General features: G+C 35.9%; 1 protein-coding gene across 6 annotated transcripts in view; it reads left to right on the forward strand.

Moving 5' to 3' along the window:
* MED25 (Mediator complex subunit 25) overlaps positions 1–23,062 on the forward strand; it is a 247,691-nt gene that overhangs the window by 108,783 nt on the left and 115,846 nt on the right. For all 6 annotated transcript variants that reach the window (XM_069840860.1, XM_069840862.1, XM_069840861.1 and 3 more), the window contains 2 exons: positions 2,130–2,431; positions 19,445–19,608. In XM_069840860.1, coding sequence (XP_069696961.1) covers positions 2,130–2,431; positions 19,445–19,608 — 466 coding nt within the window. The remainder of the gene's footprint in view (positions 1–2,129; positions 2,432–19,444; positions 19,609–23,062) is intronic.

Genomic DNA, 23,062 nt, shown 5'->3' on the forward strand with positions numbered 1-23,062 from the left:
ATATTAACGAAAATATTACTTACTAAAAAGACAATAACTTTAATTCATAACACTATAATATTTAGAATCTTACTGTTTTGTGGTACCAATTGTATTTTTATACGACTGTACATCTGTTGTGAAGAACCATCATTATGATGCTTAAAAATATATTGCTAATGCATTACATTACATATTATACAACCAAATCATTTTTTTCGTGAATATTAAGGTAGTATAAAACAAGCAATCATTCTCCTCAGTCTTTCTAGGTATGTCACCATATCCAGTCTTCCTAGTGTTAAATAATTATTTGGATATGTGCTGGGGTTCTGTCGGAAGACTGAATTGCCATGATAGGGTGAGAATTATGATCGCTGATTTTCATAGACAACAAGGGTGGGAAGTCCATGAGATCAGGTACATTGTCTCTACATATTATTCCACAAGACGGGCCAAGAACTGGGGATACAATGTTGTTGTCCTCAAAAGAAAGCAAAGCTGGACGATAGAATGAAACTGCAACAATTCCAGTGGGCCAAAAAATTAAAGGATTGGATTGATCACAATCTAGGATTGATACTAGATCCCATCATCCGGCTCGAGAAAGAGCAATGCAGCCCCACACTACTGACTATGAAAGCAGTTGACTTATGAACCTTGCATTCCATACTAAGGTAACATCACAGTCTAGTATATACAGTCACGAAGCTTAAGTTGTGAGGGTGCTAGGAACAATAGATTGTGCCGGTACTATTTCGCATTGTCTGTAATGAGACGATATTAGTGATCCTAGTGGTTAGCAGCTATCTATGGATGCATATTTACTATGTATTGAGCTTCGTGACTGTATATACTAGACTGTGGTAACATCTCACCAACCAAATGGAATGTTCAAAGCATTCTCTTTGGTGCACGAGGCTATCAAAATATATCTATGACATATTGAAATCCGTAGGTTTCAATTATTTTATTATTCAGAAGATTTAAATCAGCATTTTAATGAACTCACTGCAAATTCTACAATTTCATCTTTTTTTAAGTAATTTTGAATAAGCCAATATTTAAATATTTATTGTCAAATTAATTTCTCTTTGTATTCACTACATTAATTGTCTTAAAATTTGTAGAAGTGCTGTTATTATTCATTGTTTAGGATCCTTGTGGTCACCCTTATTAGAGGACAGATGATTTTTTTTTATTAAATTTTTCATCGTTACGTTCTCATTTCATGAAATATAAATAATCATCTCCATCATCCAAGCAGGCATTGGGCCATTTGACCTGTTATGTGCTTGGGAGACCACCACTGTGGAATAACAGCATGTCTGGCTGTGAAATGAACAGCCCCAGCTCAAATTTTGGTTAGACAGTTACCTGGTTGAGTTTTTTTCCTGGGTTTTCCCTCAACAAATTGAAGCAGAATTGCTGGGTAACTTTCGGCATTGAACCTTGGACTCATTTTGCCTTCATAATTACACTTCCCCTCTTTCATCATAATCTCCGTTTCTTTCTCATATTTTGTGCTGTGTCCAATGTAGAGTTGGCTGCTGTCTGTCACTGAACTTGGACCCCAGGGTATGTGGTCGTTTATTGCTGGTAGTAGTGCTATGTACCATGGATTCTCCCCTGGGCTTATGATAGTTCATGGAACCGAGATCGATGATAATAGTGATTAAGATGGTGATGAGTCATAGTATGTAAATTTCCAATCTGTCACTTGCCTTTTGACTGAGGGAAACCATGAAAAACCTCAGTCAGATTGACCGTCTAAAGGGTTTGAACCTGAAACCTCCCAAATGCAAGTCTAGTGCATTACCAGTTAGGCACCATGCTTGGTTAAAATAGCATTGCACTTTGTAGCACAACCATTTCTATCGAATTGTAAGACATTATAAGATTTTTCTTCACCATTAGACGGCATTGTTGTAATGTTATTGTCACTAAGGAAACTACAATGAAAAAAAAATAAAACAGAAGGGCTATTTTTACAGACGAGACCTAATTCATCATAGTTTATCCACTAGGTTATGCACTATAAATTACAGAAAGTGGGACTTATCTAACTTCTAAAGTTATAGGGTGTATATTACAATAATAATAATAATAATAATAATAATAATAATAATAATAATAACAATGACCTGCAGACAACACAACACCTGTAATGACCCAGCAGCAGCAGATGAACCAGTCGCAGATGCACAACATATCAAGGGTCCCGCAGCAGCCTGGACAGGGTGGCTCAATGAACCTGACGCCCTCCATGGTGGGACCTGGGCCAGGTCAGCAAGCAGGACCAGGCCAAACTGGACCACAACAACAGCAACAAAACCAGCCTGGTACAACACCAGGCCAACAGGCACCACAAATTGGTACACAGCAGCCTGGAGCCCCCACACAGCAGGGCACTCCTCCAGGAGGACCAGTCCAGCCTTCTGCACAGCCACAAGTAAGCACAAATCAATTATAATTACGAAATTAACAATAGATTGTGTTTCCCCTGTTGCCCAAATAATATAAAAGACAGAGAGTTTAATATACGAACTATTATAGCTTTTATTGATTTTGAAAAAGTATGTGATACAGTGAACCGAACAAAGATGTGAGAAATATTAAAACATAATGGCATCCCTTTTAATCTTTCAAAAGCAATACAAAACTTATAATTTAATACATTAATCAGTCAAAAAAGGATCTCGGATAACAGAGGAAAACAGACGATCTTGTAGCGAAGCTGCCGGTATACCTGATAACATAACAGACGAGTGGCTAACTAAGAAGTAGCCTGCTTTGTGTGAAGATTACAAGCCAGATTATATATTCAGCGCAGATGAAATTGGCTTGTTTTACAGTATGATCCCATATAAGACACTGAAATTTAAAGGTGAACAGTGTTTGGTGGGAAATTTTTTTTATTTTAGTTGGTTATTTAACGGCGCTGTATCAACTACGAGGTTATTTAGCATCGATGAGTTTGGTGATAGCAAGATGGTATTTGGCGAGATGAGGCCGAGGATTCGTCATAGAGTACCTGGCATTCACCTTATGGTTGGGGAAAACCTCGGAAAAAACCCAACCAGGTAATCAGCCCAAGCGGGGATCTAACCCGCGCCCGAGCGCAACTTCAGACCGGCAGGCAAGTGCCTTAACCAACTGAGCCACACCGGTGGCTGGGTGGGAAAAAGTCTAAGACAATAATCACAGTTATGGTTGCTGCAAAAATGATAGGATCATGTAAAGAAAAGCTTTCGGTGAATGGAAAATCAAGAAAACTAAGATATTTTAAAAACATTCACTCCCTAGCTGTAGTTTATGATAACAGTGCAAAGTCTTGGATGACATTGGAAATTTTTTAAAAGTGGTTGCATAACTGGGACTCTCAGCTGAAATCAAAGAACCGAAAAATTCTTCTCCTGATCAATAACTGCCCTGCTCATCTAGTATTCGACAATCTGCAGTGCATAAAGCTTGTGTTTTTACCTCCAAACGTTACTTCAGTTCTAAACCTATGGACCAGGGAGTTATAAAATCTCTGAAAATGCAGTCCCTACAGGAAACTTCAAGTGATGGACATGTTACAAAAAAATCGAAGAAGGTAAAGAAACAGCTTTCAACATTCTTTATGCCAAACCAAGAAATGTATTCGGAACACCTCAAAATCTGTGCTTCAGTGGCTGATCATGACAATATCTTTGAAAAATATTGGAGTGCAAGATGCCAAATGACTTTATTGTCAAACGCCTGGTATTAGAAAACAACAACAACATTCTTTATTCAGTTTTAATGATATCAGAAGCGTGGGAAAATGTCACTCAAAGGACCATTGCCAAATATTTTAAACATGCAGGTTTCAGAGATATTTCTTCACCATCTCACGGTGAGGGTGACACATTTTCAACAGCAGCTGATGATGCTGATGATGAAGATGAGGAGGATGACATTCCTCTGGTGGGATTAGTGCAAGAACTTTGTTCATCTTTGTCAACTTGTGAAATAGAGGACTTTGCCCAGGTAGACAACAATCTTGCCTTGTACGCCTCAGCAAGTGAAGAAGAAATTGTAGCTGTCATCCAAAGCCAACACATGATTGAAGAAAATGAAAACGAACAAGAAGAACAGTTTGTTGTGCACATCACTTAACGAAGCTCTCAGTGCAGTGACAACTTTACAAAACTTTCTTATTTTCAAAGAAGAGTTTAATACAATTAACAATAATGCGGCATTAAAACGAATGCATCATCAAATGCTAAGTGCAAAAAGCAAACAAAGATAACTGGTTACCTTAAGTAGGACAGTATGCTGTAGTATGTGTTACTGTATTCCATTTTAAAGGTAAAGCAATTGATTAAGAAAAACTAAACAACACTGTCTTTGCTGTGATTGTAGAAAATTAGAAAATTAAATTCCAATAATGTATTATTTTTTCTGAAGTAGAGAAGTGGAGTAATAGTGTATTTGTTATTGATGTTTTGTGGTTATGTATGTCGGAGATTTCTAATGTGTATGGTACAGTACATCACATTTGTACATTTTAAAAAGAACAGTCAATCTTCTTAATATATCCAGCTGTTTGCTGTCAACATAAAGTCCACTATAGTCCACTGTAATCTATTCAGTGTTTGTTTTTCATGAGAAATGAGAGGTATTTTGATCGGTGTTCATTATAGATGCCTGTTGCTAGTAACCAGAGTTTGGGTGTAGTCAATATATACTGCAGGGCTGTGTCTTCTGCAACTGGTACTGATGATTTTAATTTACTTCTTTTGTGGTTTATGGATGGACAATATAGAAGAATGTGTTCCAGATCTTCTTTATGATTATTACACCACAGACAAGTAGGAGTATCAGAAAGGTGAAATCGGTGTAGGTACAATTGTGTGACAATGTGACCTGTTCTGGCTCTTGTTAAAAATGTTTGAACATGTCTGGGCAAGTTTTTGAACATTTCTAGGTTATTTGGTTTTCTTTGTGCAGACTAAAATTTTTCCTTTGTCAGAAGAGAGCCAATTGTTGATCCATAAGTTTATAAAATGAGACTTTACTGAAGCAAAAGCACTGGATAGAGATATCACTTGAAGAGGCCTTGGTTGCAAATATGCTGCCTGTTTTGCAATGTTAACGATTTTCTTGTTTCCAGATTATCGACTTTCTCATTTCCAGGTATCACAAGAACTAGGTATCCATTGAAATGTTATTTCCTTTTGGAGTTTTTTTAGTTTACTTGTTTCTGAATTGGAATAATTCTATGTGCGTATAGGTTTGGTACATATTTAATTATATTAAATATAGCCCCCTTGGAGTCTAAGTATCCAAATAGACTTTTCAGAAATTTGAGTAACACACTGAAGAGCAGCATCAATAGCTAGCAATTCAGTGTCAAGACTGGAAGAGGATGAACATTGTAGCTATGAACTAACTTTCTTGGCATTTTGGAATATAATACCCTGCTCCTGATGTCCCGTCATTAGGGTTTAGAGATCCATCTGTATAAATTTGAAGGTGATCCTTATATGTGCTGCAGAGTAGTTCCATGTCATCTAATTTAAGAATATATGGAGGATCATTTTTGGAATGATTTCCTGGAATTTGTATGCTATGTTCTGGAATCACCCATTTCCATGGAGGAATTTCTTTCACAACTGGAGTTTTAGCAATGAGTGTGTCTGTGGTATAGATTGGTATTTCTTCTCTGTTTCTTTTATAGAAATTACACAAGATATTATCTGACAATTTGAACATATGAGATCTGGATGTGGCTTGCAATTTTAAATGTATTTTTAGATCCTTTTGTAATACATAGTGTCTGATTGAGTGAATATTATATTCAATTTTTAGGGCAACATTTGATGTGGTTTTTGGTACTCCTAGGCATAATCTTAAATCTGAGTTTTGAAGAACAGAAATTTTTTGTAGATGAGTTGCTGATGCTCCTCCCCATATTTCACATCCATAGGTCAATTTTGATCGTATATAAGCATTATAAAACAGGTGTGCTGTCGTGATATCTGATCCTTATTAGCTATGACCTTCAAGGGTTTTAATCATGGTAGACACTGTGAAGCAACATTCGTTAAATGTGTTTTCCATAAAAGTTTTTCATCAAAAATTAATCCTAGGATCTTAGGAGTTGGATTGTAATGAATTTCTTGATTATTCAAATAAATGTGAGGTTTATAGTTTTTTGAGCTATATCTTCTTGTGAAGACAGTACCGTATTTGCTCGCGTAATTTGCGCACTTTTTAATTAACTTTGGCCACTGAAAAATTGGGGTGCGTAAAATATGCGGATTTTTCAAATAAGAGGTCCTATTGTTATTTTTCTTTCCCATCTTGAAATACTGTATAAATACAAGTGCACATTAGAAGTGTTGAAAGTCAACTGAAATACAAGTATTTACGGTAGGGCTAATTTTCTATACCAGTAACTTCTCTCTACCAAGGACAAGCATTGTTAAAGTAGCGGGACTTTGGGGTTTCTTTCTGAAGCAAGTACTTCAGTTGCTGGTGAATGACCTATGATGGATTGTAGGGAAGGAAAATCCCTACTACACTGAAAAAAATATGTACGTAATTCCTACTACACTGAAAAAAATATGTACGTAAAATGTGTGCGCAAAATACACGGAGCAAAAATAAAGTTCAAAATAATCCCTTAAAAATTAGGGTGCGCAAAATACGCGGGGGCGCAAATTACGCGAGCAAATACAGTATATTCAGTTTCTGATTATGGGATGGATTCCATTTGGATGTTCAATTACTGATATTACTTACAGCTCTTTGTATAACTCTTAATGATTCATTTGGATCATTGTTCGTAGCCCATATTGTAACATCATCTGCCTAGATACTTATTTTCTCCTCAGATGGAACATCATCAGGTAAGTCATGTAACATTATATTAAATAAATTTGGGCTTAAAATGGAACCTTGATGTATACCACCTGTAATTTTTTTTTTGGATAAAGATAAATGATTATTTACTGAGGTTTGAATTGTTCTTTCATTAAGAAAAGAATGTAGAAATCTTAGCATTCTGCCTTTGACACCAAGTTTCATAGATTGTAATAAAATGGATCTGTGAGGAGTATTATCAAAAGCGGCTTCAAAGTCTATCATTGCAGCTAATGTGGTCTTCTTTTTTGTGAAACCTTTATAAATTTCTTGAGCAAAATATAATAGAGCTTCAGCTGTGCCACATGATGGTCTAAAGCCAAACTGATATGGGCGTAAAGTTTCAAGTCTCCAGGTTAATCTTCTGTGAACAGTGCATTGCAGTAATTTAAAAATGCAGGATGTTAAAGATATCGGTCTATATGATTTAGGTTCCAATTTGTCTTTACCTGGATTGAGAATAGGAATTACATTTGTATTTTTCCAAGTTTTCTAAACATGTATTTAACATCATACTTACTCTGTGTAATTAAGACCTGATCATCCACGGATATTAAAGAGTGCATTATTTCTTGAGTAATGTCCATTCCCATACCACGACAGGATCTGTTCCATTTTTCTAGAACATTTTGGATATATATTTTTAAAATGGTGGGAGACATATACACCCTTGCCTGAGACCTTTAGATGTTTTAAAACTTTCTGAAAGTTTACTTCCAATTTTCACTACTCCTTGACAGTCCACATACATTCTCTGGATCAGAAATATTAAGAGATCTTCAACTCCAATATATTTGAGAGCCTTCCACAATTTACAGATTGGTACTGAATCATAGGCTTTCTACAGGTTCAGAAACATTAAATGCATTTCTCGATTCTTTGCTCTAGCTTTCTCTGTGATTTGTCTGATACTAAATATGTGGTCCATGCAGGATCGACCCACTGTAAAACCTGCCTGATCTTCCATTATCCTTCCAGCTATGCTTTTTTCCAATCTGTCCTTTACTATACTACTCAATATTCTATTCGCTGATGCCATCACATTGATCCCCCTATAATTCCCTGGATCTTTTCTATTACTTCTTTTACAAAAAGTAGAGATATATGATTTCCGCCAGTCTTGAGATATCTCATAGCCTTCAATAATTATCTGATAAATAATTTAGTTAAAAGTCTAATCATCTTATGTTCACTATATTTCCACATCTCCATAACTATCTCTCCTGGACCACCAGCTTTCGCATTTTTATTCCTCTTCAATACCTGATTAACTTCTTCTTCCAATATTGGTTCAATAACTACATTCTCTAATAAAGGTGGAGTTTCGTTACCCGAAAAATCAGCTCTATTTTCAGTCAATTCTCGACCGTGTTCTTCTCATTCTTTCAACAATATCAGTTGAATAGCTGGGAAATGATTACATTTTGTCCTCATCCTTCTGATCATTTTTTATGCCTGCAAAGATCTACAAAAACCTAAAGAATGCTGTATCTCACCGCATGTTCTTTCCCAGGCTTCCTCTCTACTTCTCTTTATAACTCTCTTTACTCTTACCTTACATTTTCTATATTGCCTTAAATTTTCCTCATTCTTTGAATCCAACTCTTTTCTTATTTTCTACATTCTCCAATACTGCTACAGTTAGCCACTCTATTCTTCCTTGATTCTTTCTTGTTCTAACTAATGTTTCTGCAGCTGTAGTTGTTTCATGAATCCATTCTTTAACTTATACAATTCTTCAGCACTCCAGTCCTTCTCAGCCATATCTAGTCTTTGGTTTAATCTTGCTTGATATAAGAATCTTACACTTTTAACCTGAAGGAGGTGAACCTGATAACGAGGGTCTCTAAACAATGAACATTTTTGGTGTTTTCATCTCTCTTAACTCTTGGAGCATGCCACTTTTGCCACCAACATAATAATATGATGATCTGAATTACATTCAACACCTTTCACTGTCACAGTCCACACCTGTAGAATAACGGTTAGCACGTCTGGTCGCGAAACCAGGTGGCCCGGGTTCGAATCCTGGTCAGGGTAAGTTACCTGATTGAGGTTTTTATGAGGTTTTCCCTCAACCCAATATGAGCAAATGCTGGATAATTATCAGTGCTGGACTCTGGACTCATTTCACTGGCATTATCATCTTCATTTCATTCAGACACTAAATAACCTGAGATGTTGATACAGCATCGTAAAATAACCTACTAAAAAATCCACTCTCACATCTTGCACTATAATATTTAGTTGACGTCTTGCTATGACTTAATCAATAATTGATTTTAAGTTTCTTGCAGGTTTAGCCATGTGTATTTACGATGATCTTTATGTTTGAATTGAGAATTCATTATAACACATTCCTAGTCTCTGCAGAAACTGATCAATCTCCTTCCATTATCTTTCTCAGTTTCCTCTCCCCATGGACCTAACACCTCATCTCTATACCTTCTTCCTACTCTTCCATTTAAACCACCTAAGATTAAAAATTCATGACTGTCTGGAGCAGCGGTTTCCAAAGTGAAGGGCTCCGCGAATGATTCTCAGGGGCTCCATCCGCAGAAGTTATGAAGATGACAAAAATTGCTAATTCCATCTAGTCTCTAGCGGGAAAATGAAAACTACTTCCATCAAGCGAAAAATACTTTCTGAGAAAGTAGTTTGCGTTCTTCTTGCTACATGGAAGCATTAATAATAGATCTACTCGTCACTGGAACATCTCGATCTTTCTTGCTTGCCAAGTACTCAATGATTCTCGAAATTTATTTTATTTTTGTTATATACTGGGCAGGCAGAGTTTGTTATTTGTGGTACGTGGAATCTACAATCTATTGACTGTTACGTTACCTATATATATATATATATATATATATATATATATGCCTACTGTATACCTGCTTGTTAATTTGATAGCAGATGTGTTAGCTAAACTTTAATTGAACCGGAACTGTGGCTTAAGACGGGCTCCCTAAGACCTAAGAGTCATTAGCCATCAACCAGTGCTCAGTCAAAGGGAGATAACAACAGCTATAACCTTACTTCAAAGAAGATAGTGCGAATTCCTGGGAATTGAGTTCGGAATATGTTGAACATGATTCTGTCTCAGAGTCTATGATGCCTAGTGTAGAGGTATTGAAAGTAACAAACGAAAATATTGTGATTTATATTTGGACGTGGGATTCACTGAGTTTGCTGATGAACGTCCACAGTGTGTGATATGTAACAAAGTTTTTCCCAATAGGTCTATGTTCCCTGCTAAGCTTAGACGGCATTTCTCAATTCAAAAATTCACAAATAAAACTCCAGACTACTTCGAAAGAAAAAGTGACGAACTCCATGCAGTTCAGACAAAATTTTACAAACAACGAGAAAGCACTGAAAACGTCGTACTTAGTTAGTCATGACCAGGCTCTTGCTGGTAAACCTCACCCTTGCTGAAACTCTTATGAAACCACTATTAGTGAAGGTAGTGAAGTGCATGGTGGACGAGAAAACTGAAAACTTGATTTCCAGTGTTCCCTTATCAAATAACACTGTGCATAATCGAATCCAGAATATATGAAAAGACGTAAAAAATATCATGATTTCCCGAAATTTTCGGTACAACTTAACAAATCCACGGGCGTTGCCGGATTAGCCATGTTAATAATGTTTGTGCGGTATAAATTTTCAGGTTCTTTCATGAAATATTTTGTTCTTCAGCCATTGCCATCCTCTACAAGCAGTACTGAATTTTTTTTTCTTCATTGAAAACTCGATACCGTGGGACAATTGCATTGACGTGTGCACATATGGTGTAAAAGGCCATGGTAGGTCCTGTTGCTGGCGTTGTTACAAGGATCAAGGAAGTTTTAAAAACTGCACAAGTAGTCATTGTGTACTACACCAACACGCCCTCGCAAAGAAAAATGCCAGCGTTATTAAAGCAGGTACTAGACAACTCCGTCAAAATTATCAACTTTGTTAAAGCACGACCTTCGCAGTGTAGGCTACTTAAAATCCTGTGTGAAGATATGGGTAGTATACACAAATCATTGTTAGTAATGTTACAAACAGAAGTGCGATGGTTGTCGCGCGGTAAAGCGTCCCGATTACATGAACTTCGAACGGAAGTTTCTTCACTTTTTAATTACCAGAACAGTTTGCTAATAGATTATTTGAATGATCAGGAATGGTTGTACAAATTATGTTACTTGGCAGACATTTTTCAAAAATGAATTCAGCACATAGGCCCTACATACAAGGTAAATGGAAGACTATATTCGATGCTGATGACGAAATTGTCGCACTGAAGAAAAATATAGCGTTCTACATAGAAAGCGTCGACAGTAAGGATCTTACGTTTCTCATTTACTTCAAACTTTAGAGAAGGAAATAACATAACAATGAATGTCTCATTCATAGCAATAATGAAAGAACACCTTGACAATTTGCTTCAAAATATCAATTCATACTTTCCAAGGGACACTCAGGAATCGATTCTAAAGAAATATGAGTGGATTCTAGATCCATTTCCAGTAATGCCAAAACCAGCAGTCCTCCCTGCTTCAGATATGAGGTCCTTATAGACATGGTTTCGAACAGCCACTGTCAGGCATAATTTAAAAGCAAACCATTTACCAAATTTTGCGCTAAGTTAGGGGAGGATCTTTTGATATTAAGTTCAAAAGCTAAATTTCTCTCACTGCCTTTTGGTACTGTGTACATCAGTGAAACGACCTTTTCGAGGTACACGGCTACAAAAACAAAATATCGAACTTGTTGGACACAGAAGACGATATATGGCTTCAACTGACTTCTATGACACTGGGCATTGACAAACTCTGTTGCAAGAAACAGGCACATTCTTCACATTAACTGAATGGGTTATTTATGAAAGGGTCTAAGTCTTGAATACTAAATTGTTGGCAATTTAATAAAAACTGCTTATAGGCGAAAATTTCAAATGAAGGCTGAAATAAAAATGTTTTCATAAATTCTACTTCGAAACGAATTAGACCAGCCAGATATTAATACTTCGCTGACTATATTTTTTTTGAGAAAAAAGTTTGAAATCTGAAAACATAGGCCCTTTCAAAGGCAACTATTTAATGACCAAGCTTTTTTAAATATACTTTATTTTTTCAAAGGAAAACACACATATGTACTATTTTTGTGCAAATTAAATTTATTTTATTCTCTCAAGGTGTCAAATTAAACGTTAATTCCGTACATCTGTACATCTATACTGCGATGGAAATGAGGCCAGGCTTAAGACCGATTCCAGGCAATTATTTCTTCATACCATTCCTTGTTTTCGTCATCTATATACCTCACTGTCTTCTTTATGTCTCCTATCTTCTCTTCTTGCTTTTGAAATGCCCACGTATTCCGGATGGGCAACGTTACAGTCGGCATGATTACTTCATATAAAATGCATTTTGCAATGCACAGCTAAGGGGAAGGTAGTAGGGAGAGGATATAAAAGGTCTCGCCAGCAGGGATTACCGACGACAGGAATGCGAACGAAACAATTCGATAAGGAAGAGTCACGAGATAACTTGAATGATATTCAAGAGTACAGTCGGAAGAGAAACGACATCGATAGAATCAGTCTTGCATTGAGATAATTACGTTACAGTTTTAGTTTCACTTTCACTGCATGTGAATTCGTATCTTGTTCCAAGTGGGTTTATTTTATTATGTAGTAATGGAGCGTTCCCCTCGCAGAGTATCATTATCTTATTCGTAAACATAATGTTGCGCGTTTAATTCGCATCTGATTGTTCTCTGGTTACGCTCTTTATTTCCACAGAAGATGTCCCCATCTGTTTATATTCTTAGAAGAGGCAGTACTTCCATCGGGCGCACCTGTCGCTCCCTCGGCGTGTCTACATACACACTTCAAAACAGACAGTAACGCCACCACTGCTTTTCGATAATCGTTCCTTACGCGAGCTATACCAAGACTGCTTAACGTTGAATGAACAAGTGATGGCTAAGGGTAGGGAGATAATGCCTTACCTCTCCGCCCTGCTTGTGTATTAAGGAGCTGATTCGAGAATTACGAAATGCCGACCACTGCTTTACAGTTTCGTGAACCAAGTAAAAATGCTTGTTGAAATCCCCCAATAAACAGTGAAGCAGTGATTGTACCTTTTCATCACCAAAACATGAAACTTGTAAGAATTTGATCTCTGCCCAGAATTATTACCTTTCCTTGGTCGTCTTTCTTTAATCTTTGAAACCTCGATTAGACCTTTCAGAAATATATCCTGCTCATTTTTTGAGTGAAAACTGTGCAAGTAGCCTAAGATTCTATCCTGGGATGACATGTCGACAGTTTAGAAGCAGTCGAGCTTACATCTGTAACACACAACTTAATTTTTCAGATATTTTAGTTCAAAGTTCACTCAAATTCTTGTAAAAATAAATAATTACTCTTCACCAAATATTAATGTTGAAATTATTATTAAAAATTAACATAAAATGAAGATTCTAACCCGTAAGATTCTCCAGTTCGTTTCGTAGGCACAACGATTCCCTTGTAGTTCCATACCCAGCAGCCTTGCGCGATTGATTTTTTCACCTTCATAAACGCAAATGCTTGTTACACCTTTCTTTCTATTTTTACTAATCTCAACATTCATTGTGAATTAATATTCCGCACTGTATGTAACAAACTCTAACCTGCAATACGAAATGCCAATTCACTTACCCAACAATGATAATTTAAGAGAGAAAAAAAATCGAAAATTTAACATTTCAGTGTTGCAAATGCTGAAAACTTATATTTAGTCATGAAACGATCTAAGTTATTGACTTAGTTCCTTTCAAAATCAAACGACAAATCCTAGGTTATAGTTCTCTTCATATCTAAATCGATGTAGCTACACCCAAAGAGCAGTTTTTCACAAAATTAGCGACTTAAGCCCTTTCATAAATAATCCATTCAACTTCGGATGTACATGTAACATTGTAACATTTTTTAAATATCTTAACTACTTGTTAATATAATTTTGTATTTAAATAAATTATATCCAGTACTTTTTTACTATTGTTTCCTTTATTAATATATATATATATATATATATATATATATATATATATTCATACTTCCGTTTATGTATCGTGTGAAATATGCTTCATAGAACGTAGGCAGATAAAACTAAAAGTAAACATTTCTTGGGGCTCTACGAGAAACTTTTGCTTCAAAAAGGGCTCCGTGGCTGAAAAAGTTTGGGAACCGCTGGTCTGGAGTATCATCAGATATCTCCTGTAAATCCTCATGAAAACTCAATTTTTCTTGACTAAGAGCATCATTATTTAGTGTGTACACAGCAATGATATCTAAATACATTCCATACACTTGGAATGATATTTTTAACAATCTTTCATTTACCTCTTTCCAATTCACTAATCCCTGTTTCCACTTCTTTCTAATTAATACAGATACACCTACCTTAGCTCTTTCACTTTTATTAACTCCACTCCATATGTGTACATACTCATGTAAAATTTTTTGTCCTTTTTCCTTTTTTCTTAGTCTCTGTCAGTACCAATACATCAATATTTAGTTTTCTTGCTTCGTTCACTATTTCCAGCTCTTTCCCTTTCAATCCTTGTATGTTCCATGTACCAAAGCGTAAAGTCTGTTTTCGCAGCCAAAGTCTTCATTGCTTAATCCGTCCAGGATTTTTCTTATTCTCGGGAAACGTAGCATAAAATTTTTACATGAATGAAGTGCCGGCCCATCCACAACCCTTTCTTTTAGTCTGGCTCCTCTCTTTAGACCTCCCCGGCAAGGGAGCTTCTACCAGTAGCTATGCTACCGTCAATATAGCTCCAAGGATCATAAGAGCACACAAACCACCCCACCACGTTAAGACAGAAAGGGATTGGAGTGGCAAAAAAAAAATAAACAAACAAGAACCCAGTTTGGCAGTCCCTTTGGAGTCGTTATAACCGGTTTCATATATATATATATTTCGAATCTAATGTCAGTTGGGATACACATATTAAATATACATGTAAAAAGGCATTCTCTATTCTCCATTCACTAAAAAGATTGTATCATTATCTATCTAAATTAAAACAGACGCTGGTACAAACACTCATTCTACCTCACTTCGATTATTGCGACGTTTTGTTCAGTGATCTCAGGATTGATTCCGCTCAGAAACTACAGCGTGTTCATAACGCATGCGTCCGCTTCATTTGTAATGTTCGATACTATGATCATATCTCACCTTCTTTCGAGAAGTTATCATGGCTTAGGTTACATGAGAGGAGAAATCTGCACTCACTTTCTCTCTTATATCGAATTATGCACACTTCATCCCCCTATTATTTATTCGCTCGTTTTCATACTCTCTCTCGCTATCATAATATTAATACTCGATCACAACACAATAACACGCTAGAAATTCCACTTCACACATCATCTCTGTATTCCTCATCTTTCACTGTTGCTACCTCTCGTCACTGGAACTCTCTGCTGCCTGAAGTCAAGGGCTGCCGAACATTGAAATCTTTCAAATCCAAGTTAGAAAATTATCTTATGACGAGTTGCCAAACTAAGTTACTATTATGACAAGTGTTGTATTGCATGTTTCCACGTATTGACATTCTTTTTTTTTATGTTCTAGTGATATTTAACTTATTTTATATTTTTGTTTTCATATTTTCCGATAATGGTATATCTATAATGTGATAAGTTGAGCTATATATAATCATAATTTTCCTTATTGTGTGTACTTAAAAATATTGTATTCATTGTATGCTTTGTACTGCACTATTTTATTACTGCTACTACTATTATTATTATTATTATTATTATTATTATTATTAGTAGTAGTAGTAGTAGTAGTAGTATTGTTATTTATCATTATTATTATTATTATTATTATTATTATTATTAGCAATAATTGTCTTATTTTTTATACTTTGTATGTCTCATTTATTTTGACCTGCTGTTCACATTTTATTGTGCTTTTTACTTTCTTTCTGTATGTTATATATTATGTCTGATTTCTACTGACTTGTTGTTTACATTTTATTATTATTATCTTATTCAGTTTTATGTGTAAAATTGTAGTGTACTTTGTAAATTTGTAGTGTTTTTTGTAATGCAGTATTACTCCTGGTTGAGTGTTAGAGAAGGCCGTATGGCCTTAACTCTGTCAGGTTAAATAAATCATTATTATATATATATATATATATATATATATATATTACACACACACAGGAAAAGTGGAAAGTGGCAAAAAGATTCAGTTGAATTTTCTACCGCTAACCCTTGTAACATTACTTCAAAGTCAGACCTAATAATAACCCATAGGAGTCGGGCAGTAATTATTCTACTTTTTGTTAAACTGAAACATCAGTCCGAAGACTTTAAACTTTATTTCGACATTATTCAGGAAATAAAAACATACTCACTCGAGTGATGCTTGAACCCGCTCCCTTCCACTTTACAGACACATGGATGAGCTACTGAGACGAGACTAAAGGCCATGCTTCTGAGAAGCTTGTCAATCTCCTTATGAACATTAATGCTTTCTAAACTCATGGAAAGAATGGTCTGTAATAGATTAAACTGGTTCCTAGAAACCCAAAATTACTTACACCAAATCAAGCTGGTTTCCGAATTTACCTGCCTAAAGGACAACAAAATCAAACTAAGCGAAAAAATTAAAGATAAGTTGGACAAGAAAAGGACTGTAGTAGCAGTATTTGTAGACTTTAAAAGTGCTTATGACTCAATTTGGAGGGTGAAACTATTAGACAAGGTGCAGAAAATGGGTATAAATAATAATATGCTAAAATGGTTTAATAACTTCTTAATGCAATGGTTTTCAGGAACTAGATATGGAGAAACAACTTCAAAATACAAACAGACAAAGAAAGGACTTCCACAAGAATCTGTCTCCAGTACTAATGATTAATAATCTCCCCAGCAAACTAATTGATTGAAACAACATGAAAATAGCATTATATGCAGATGACTTGGCAATCTGGACATCAGTGAAAACTAATAACACTCATGTCAGAAACAACGAATGCAGCGGTCAGTAAGTTTTCTGAATAGTGCCAAGAAAATGACATGCAAATTAATGTAGAAAAGACTGAATATCATATCTTCACTTTAAGTCATCAACTTCCAACAATCACACTGAAATTAAATATGGAAACAATAACCCAGAGCCAGTGCTACAAATACCTAGGACTAACATTTGACCAGAAATTAACTTGGAAACACCATATAAATATAGTAACAGCAAATGCAAGCAAAAGACTTTCTATCTTAAAAAGACTAGCAAGATGTAAATGGGGTTGCTCTAGAACAGTGTTAAATACTACATACAAAACACACATTAAACCCATCCTCCAATATGGCAGTGAAACTATTATTACAGCAAATAAATCAAACCTACACAAAATCGAACGGTTTAAAATCAAGCATTAAGAATCATAACAGGTGCTGTTTTATCCACACCCATCACAATTCTACAAGCTTTTACGATTAACTCACCTCTTTGGTTAGACAGAGAAAGACAAAGCCTCATCCTTTACGAAAAATTCAAGAGAATCCCTAACATTGATTACTGAAGGAATTATGAAGACAATATAAGAAACTTAAAAACACAAGAAGGGTTTATACAAAAAATCCAACAACTACAGAAGACATATGACTTAAATATAGAAGATATGGGAAAACTACCTATCCCATCTTACCCAATTAATAATGCGCATTCAATTCTACATTGAATTAACAGAAGCAACAAAGAAACAAGAAACAAACGAAAACAAATGGCACAGGAAACTATTCATACAAGATATCCAGAAACAGAATGGATACATATTTATACTGATGGGTGTCTCATGAAAAACAACTCTACAGTAGGTGCAGGAATTTATAGCAAATTGTTTTCTTCATACTTATCTCTTGGCACTAATTCAGCCCATTTTGATGGAGAACTGGAGGCTGTCAATTCTATTTTAAAACAACTATTCCACCATTTTACTTCCTTCAACAAAGCTGTTATCATAAGTGATTTTAAATCTGTGTACAAGCAATAGCTGCTAGCAATCCCACAAGTAGTCGAGTTTCTGAAATCCATCACTCCGTCAAACATCTACAGACTCTTAAAAAAAATAACTTTTCAATGGATTCCCTCACATTGCGACATATATGGCAATGAAAAGGCAGACTTTTTAGCCAAAAAAGGCACAACAATTCTGTAGGCTAACCATAACAAATCGTCATTTCATTCAGCAAAACTAATTACCAGCTGGTATGTTCAACCAGAGGTCCCGGGATCGATACCCGGCCCCAGAACAATTTTTCCCTTGAAATTATTCAAATCTGCTTTACAGGGAGCTTCACCTGAAAGACTAGATTTGCATGAGTAGATTCTTGTTACCAACAGATAACACTATAGAGATGTTCAAAAGAAGTCTGTAAATGAAATGGAAGAAGACTTTTTAGTTAATGACTTGATGTAAGATCATTGATTTACGTTACTTTGTACAAGTACAACTGTAGCTGAAGTTGAATGTGTTCTCATTATCTGCAGGTAAGAAACTGCATCACCATGCAGCAACAACCAGTTGTTTCAGAACTTATTCATAACAAATTTGTACAGCAGTTGTTACTTCAGTATATATTGGAATATACGAGACCTGCAATTTGGTATGAACGTGAAGGTGAATATATTCACTATATATGCCGTGAAGGTGCTTTGGAGCATGGAAGTAGTGTTCCAGGTTTTCTTGACCTTTGCATTAGAATGTGGTAGTGTGGTTGGCACCACACTCTGACCACCTTTTACCTTTGGGAAAGGCCCTGTACTCAGTTTGATAGGAGGCTGAGTGAACTTCCGGGCCATTCTGGAAGTTTTGACAAAGAGAAAAATCCTGTCACTACCTGGAACTGAACCATGGACCTTTCAGTCCATAGGCAGTTGCTCTACCAACTGAACTACTCTGTCTACCAAATTCTATATTATTTTAATAAAACTTATACCAGATTGTGTAGATTTTATTAAAATATCATACTTCCAGTTACACTCAGTAATCATTTTCACACATTCTCCCCCCACCCCATTGAGGTGACACTGATCTACAATGAAAGTTTTGAAAAATGAAGTAAAAAACAATGGAGGACGTTTTCATTCAATAGACAAGATTCTGAAAAATAGAAGATTATAAAATTAAATTGACACTTTACTAAGATATAACCTTGTACTGTTAATATTTAAAAGACTTAACATTTTGATTGGGTTCACTCCGTGTTATAGCACATTTTGAGTTTCCATCCTGTATATATTTTTAAGGATACATGATCCATCGGAAGTCCATTATAATCCTTTCATTGGTTCTCTTAAAGTGCTAAGACTTGTTGAGTGATGTCCTCAGAGGATCTTTATGAAATATCCTTACTGTGTTTGAGACTCATATAGGATATCTGTGAGCATGCTTACTGGCCTTTCTTTACTTCCTGAAATCCTATAGAATGATTCTGGTCTGCTGGAATATTTTCACCCACATGCTTTGCAGACAACTACATCTTTTACTTTGTTTTGTGTTCCAGCAACCAGGACAGCAGGCCCCAGGTGGCACTCAGCAGCGACAGACATTGTGGCAGGGTGTCCTGGAGTGGATTGAGAAAGCTAAGAATCCTAATGACACCCAGAAACTAACCAGACATGTACCTTGTCAGGTATCCGCCAACCCCAGAGATGGAGAACCAGATCTGTAAGTATAGGACATTATTTATTAAAACTTTACTGTCAGTTACAGTTTCTCTTACAAAATTTAGTTTATGTTGTGTAGTTTGAGTGATATTTAAGTTACTTTGTCGTGATCTCTTTGCAATTAAACACAGGTTGTGAATGAAGAAAGCAAAGTTGCAATATTTCGCTTGGGAATGAAGAAGTACTTTAACTAAATTTGCATTCCATTGTCTCAAATTTGCAATAGACATTGGCAGCTAGCTGCATAATATGTGTCAGTTAAGTCTATTTAGGCTAAAGTGTTGAAACTGAAGACAGTTTTGAATGGAATGTAATAAAATTAGAAAAAACAATGACCTCATGAATAAGAGCGTATTAAAAAGATATTTCAGTTCATTATGACAGTACATTAAACATAACATAACTTTATTTTGACATACAAATCCCATGTTGTATCATGAGTATCAATATGTATTGTGATGGATGTTTTGCTGTAATCCAAATTGGCTTCAATGGTATAATACTTACTTACAAATGGCTTTTAAGGAACCCAGAGGTTCATTGCCGCCCTCACATAAGCCAACCATCAGTCCCTATCCTGAGCAAGATTAATGCAGTTTGCAGTTTCTACCATCATATGCCATGTATTGTGGGTCCCTATCACCACGGCATGGCGCGTCCTCAGGTTGCGGATAGAGGAGACGGCCTCCAGATATGGAGGGTAGCTGCGAATATATTGAATAAGCAGTCGTGGACAGCCGATAAGGGGTGGTCCTCCAGCTTGGGGGTTGGGCGAAGGGCTAACAACCCATCACCGTAAAAAACAGCTTGTTACGTATCCCTATAATAAGCCTCGGAATAGGACTGATTCTCTGGCACGACCACAGCAAAGGAATAAGGTTTTGAGATTTGGCACTTGGAACGTAACTAGTCTGTATAGAACAGGAGGGGTAACATTAGTAGCAAAAGAACTAGCTAGATATAGAATAGACTTCGTAGGAGTACAAGAGGTTAGGTTAGATGGGAATGGCATATCACAAATAGGAGATTACTTGTTGTATTATGGGGAAGGAAACAATAATCACCAATTAGGAACAGGATTCTTTGTTCATAAAAGAATAAAATCAGCAGTAAAAAAGGTCGAATTTATCAGTGACAGGTTATCATATTTAGTACTTAAGGGTAGATGATACGAAATCATAGTTATAAATGCTCACGCCCCTACAGAAGAGAAAGACGACCATATAAAGAATAGCTTCTATGAGGAATTGGAACATACTTTTGATCAGTTCCCTAGATATCACATGAAAATTTTATTGGGGGATTTCAATGCTAAAGTAGGACGGGAGGATATTTTTAGACCAACTATTGGAAAAGAGAGCCTACACGCAATTAGTAGTGACAATGGAGTTAGATTAGTCAACTTTGCCACATCGAAAAATTTAATTGTCAAAAGTACAACATTCCCCCATAAGGATATACATAAATATACTTGGACTTCTCCAGATGGATTGACACACAACCAAATAGATCACATCTTGATAGATAAACGGAGACATACTAGTATAGTAGATATTCGAACTTTCAGGGGTGCAGACTGTAATTCTGACCATTATTTGGTGATTGGAGAATTAAGAGAAAGATTATCAGTAGCCAAGCGAGTAGAGCAACAAGTTAATATTACTAAATTCAATATTTTGAAATTAAAGGATGAGGAAGCTAAGCAAAATTATCAGGTCGAAATTTCGAATAGGTTTGCCACTTTCGAAAGTTCTGACGAAGTTGAGAAAGAATTAGATGTTAATAGCGTGTGGGAAAATATCAGAGATAGTATCAAAATTGCAGCTGAGCAGAGCATAGGTTATTATGAAACTAAGAAAAAGAAACCGTGGTTGATGAAGAAAGTATGGTAGTAGAAAGAAGGAAACAGGCAAAATTGAAATTCTTACAGGATCCAGTTGAGGAGAAGAGAGATAATTATTTCAATGAAAGACGGGAAGCAAGTCGTACACTTAGGAATAAAAAGAGAGGTTACTTGAAGGAAAAACTGAATGAGGTAGAAACAAATAGTAAGAATAAAAACATTCGAGATTTATATAAGGGTATAAAGGAATTTAAGAACGGATATCAGCCAAGGGTAAACATGATCAAGGATGAGAATGGTGACTTGCTTGCAGACTCTCCATCAATCCTAAACAGATGGAAAAACTATTTTGCGCAACTACTAAATGTACATAGGCCAAATAGAAATGATCGGGACGAAATTGAAATACAAACTGCTGAGCCATTTCTACCCGAACCCACGCTTTCAGAAGTCGAAATTGCGATAGAAAATCTGAAAAAGTACAAGTCTTCAGGTATCGATCAAATTCCAGCAGAATTAATACAAGAGGGTGGGAGTACATTATATAGCGAAATTTATAAACTTGTACTTGCTATTTGGGAAAAGGAAATTGTACCAGAACAATGGAAGGAGTCCATAATTGTACCTATTTTTAAAAAGGGGGACAAAACCAACTGTGGTAACTTTCGAGGAATATCACTTTTGTTGACGTCGTACAAAATTTTGTCCAATATTCTTTTGAGAAGATTAACTCCGTATGTAGATGAAATTATTGGGGATCATCAGTGCGGTTTTCGGCGTAATAGATCGACTATTGATCAGATTTTTTGTGTTCGACAGATAATGGAGAAAAAATGGGAGTATAGGGTACAGTACATCAGTTATTCATAGATTTCAAAAAGGCGTATGACTTGGTTAAGAGGGAAGTATTATATGATATTCTTATTGAATTTGGTATTCCCAAGAAACTAGTTCGATTAATTAAAATGTGTCTCAGTGAAACATACAGCAGAGTCCGTATAGGTCAGTTTCTATCTGATGCTTTTCCAATTCACTGCGGGCTAAAGCAGGGAGATACACTATCAACTTTACTTTTTAACTTCGCTCTAGAATATGCCATTAGGAAAGTTCAGGATAACAGGCAGGGTTTGGAATTGAACGGGTTACATCAGCTTCTTGTCTATGCGGATGCCTTGAATATGTTAGGAGAAAATACACAAACGATTAGGGAAAACACGGAAATTTTACTTGAAGCAAGTAAAGCGATCGGTTTGGAAGTAAATCCCGAAAAGACAAAGTATATGATTATGTCTCGTGACCAGAATATTGTACGAAATGGAAATATAAAAATTGGAGATTTATCCTTCGAAGAGGTGGAAAAATTCAAATATCTTGGAGCAACAGTAACAAATATAAATGACACTCGGGAGGAAATTAAACGCAGAATAAATATGGGAAATGCGTGTTATTATTCGGTTGAGAAGCTCTTATCATCCAGTCTGCTGTCCAAAAATCTGAAAGTTAGAATTTATAAAACAGTTATATTACCGGTTCTTCTGTATGGTTGTGAAACTTGGACTCTCACTCTGAGAGAGGAACATAGGTTCAGGGTGTTTGAGAATAAGGTGCTTAG

This window comes from Periplaneta americana, chromosome 12, assembly GCF_040183065.1.
Source record: "Periplaneta americana isolate PAMFEO1 chromosome 12, P.americana_PAMFEO1_priV1, whole genome shotgun sequence".
In the NCBI taxonomy this organism is placed as follows: Eukaryota; Metazoa; Arthropoda; class Insecta; order Blattodea; family Blattidae; genus Periplaneta; species Periplaneta americana.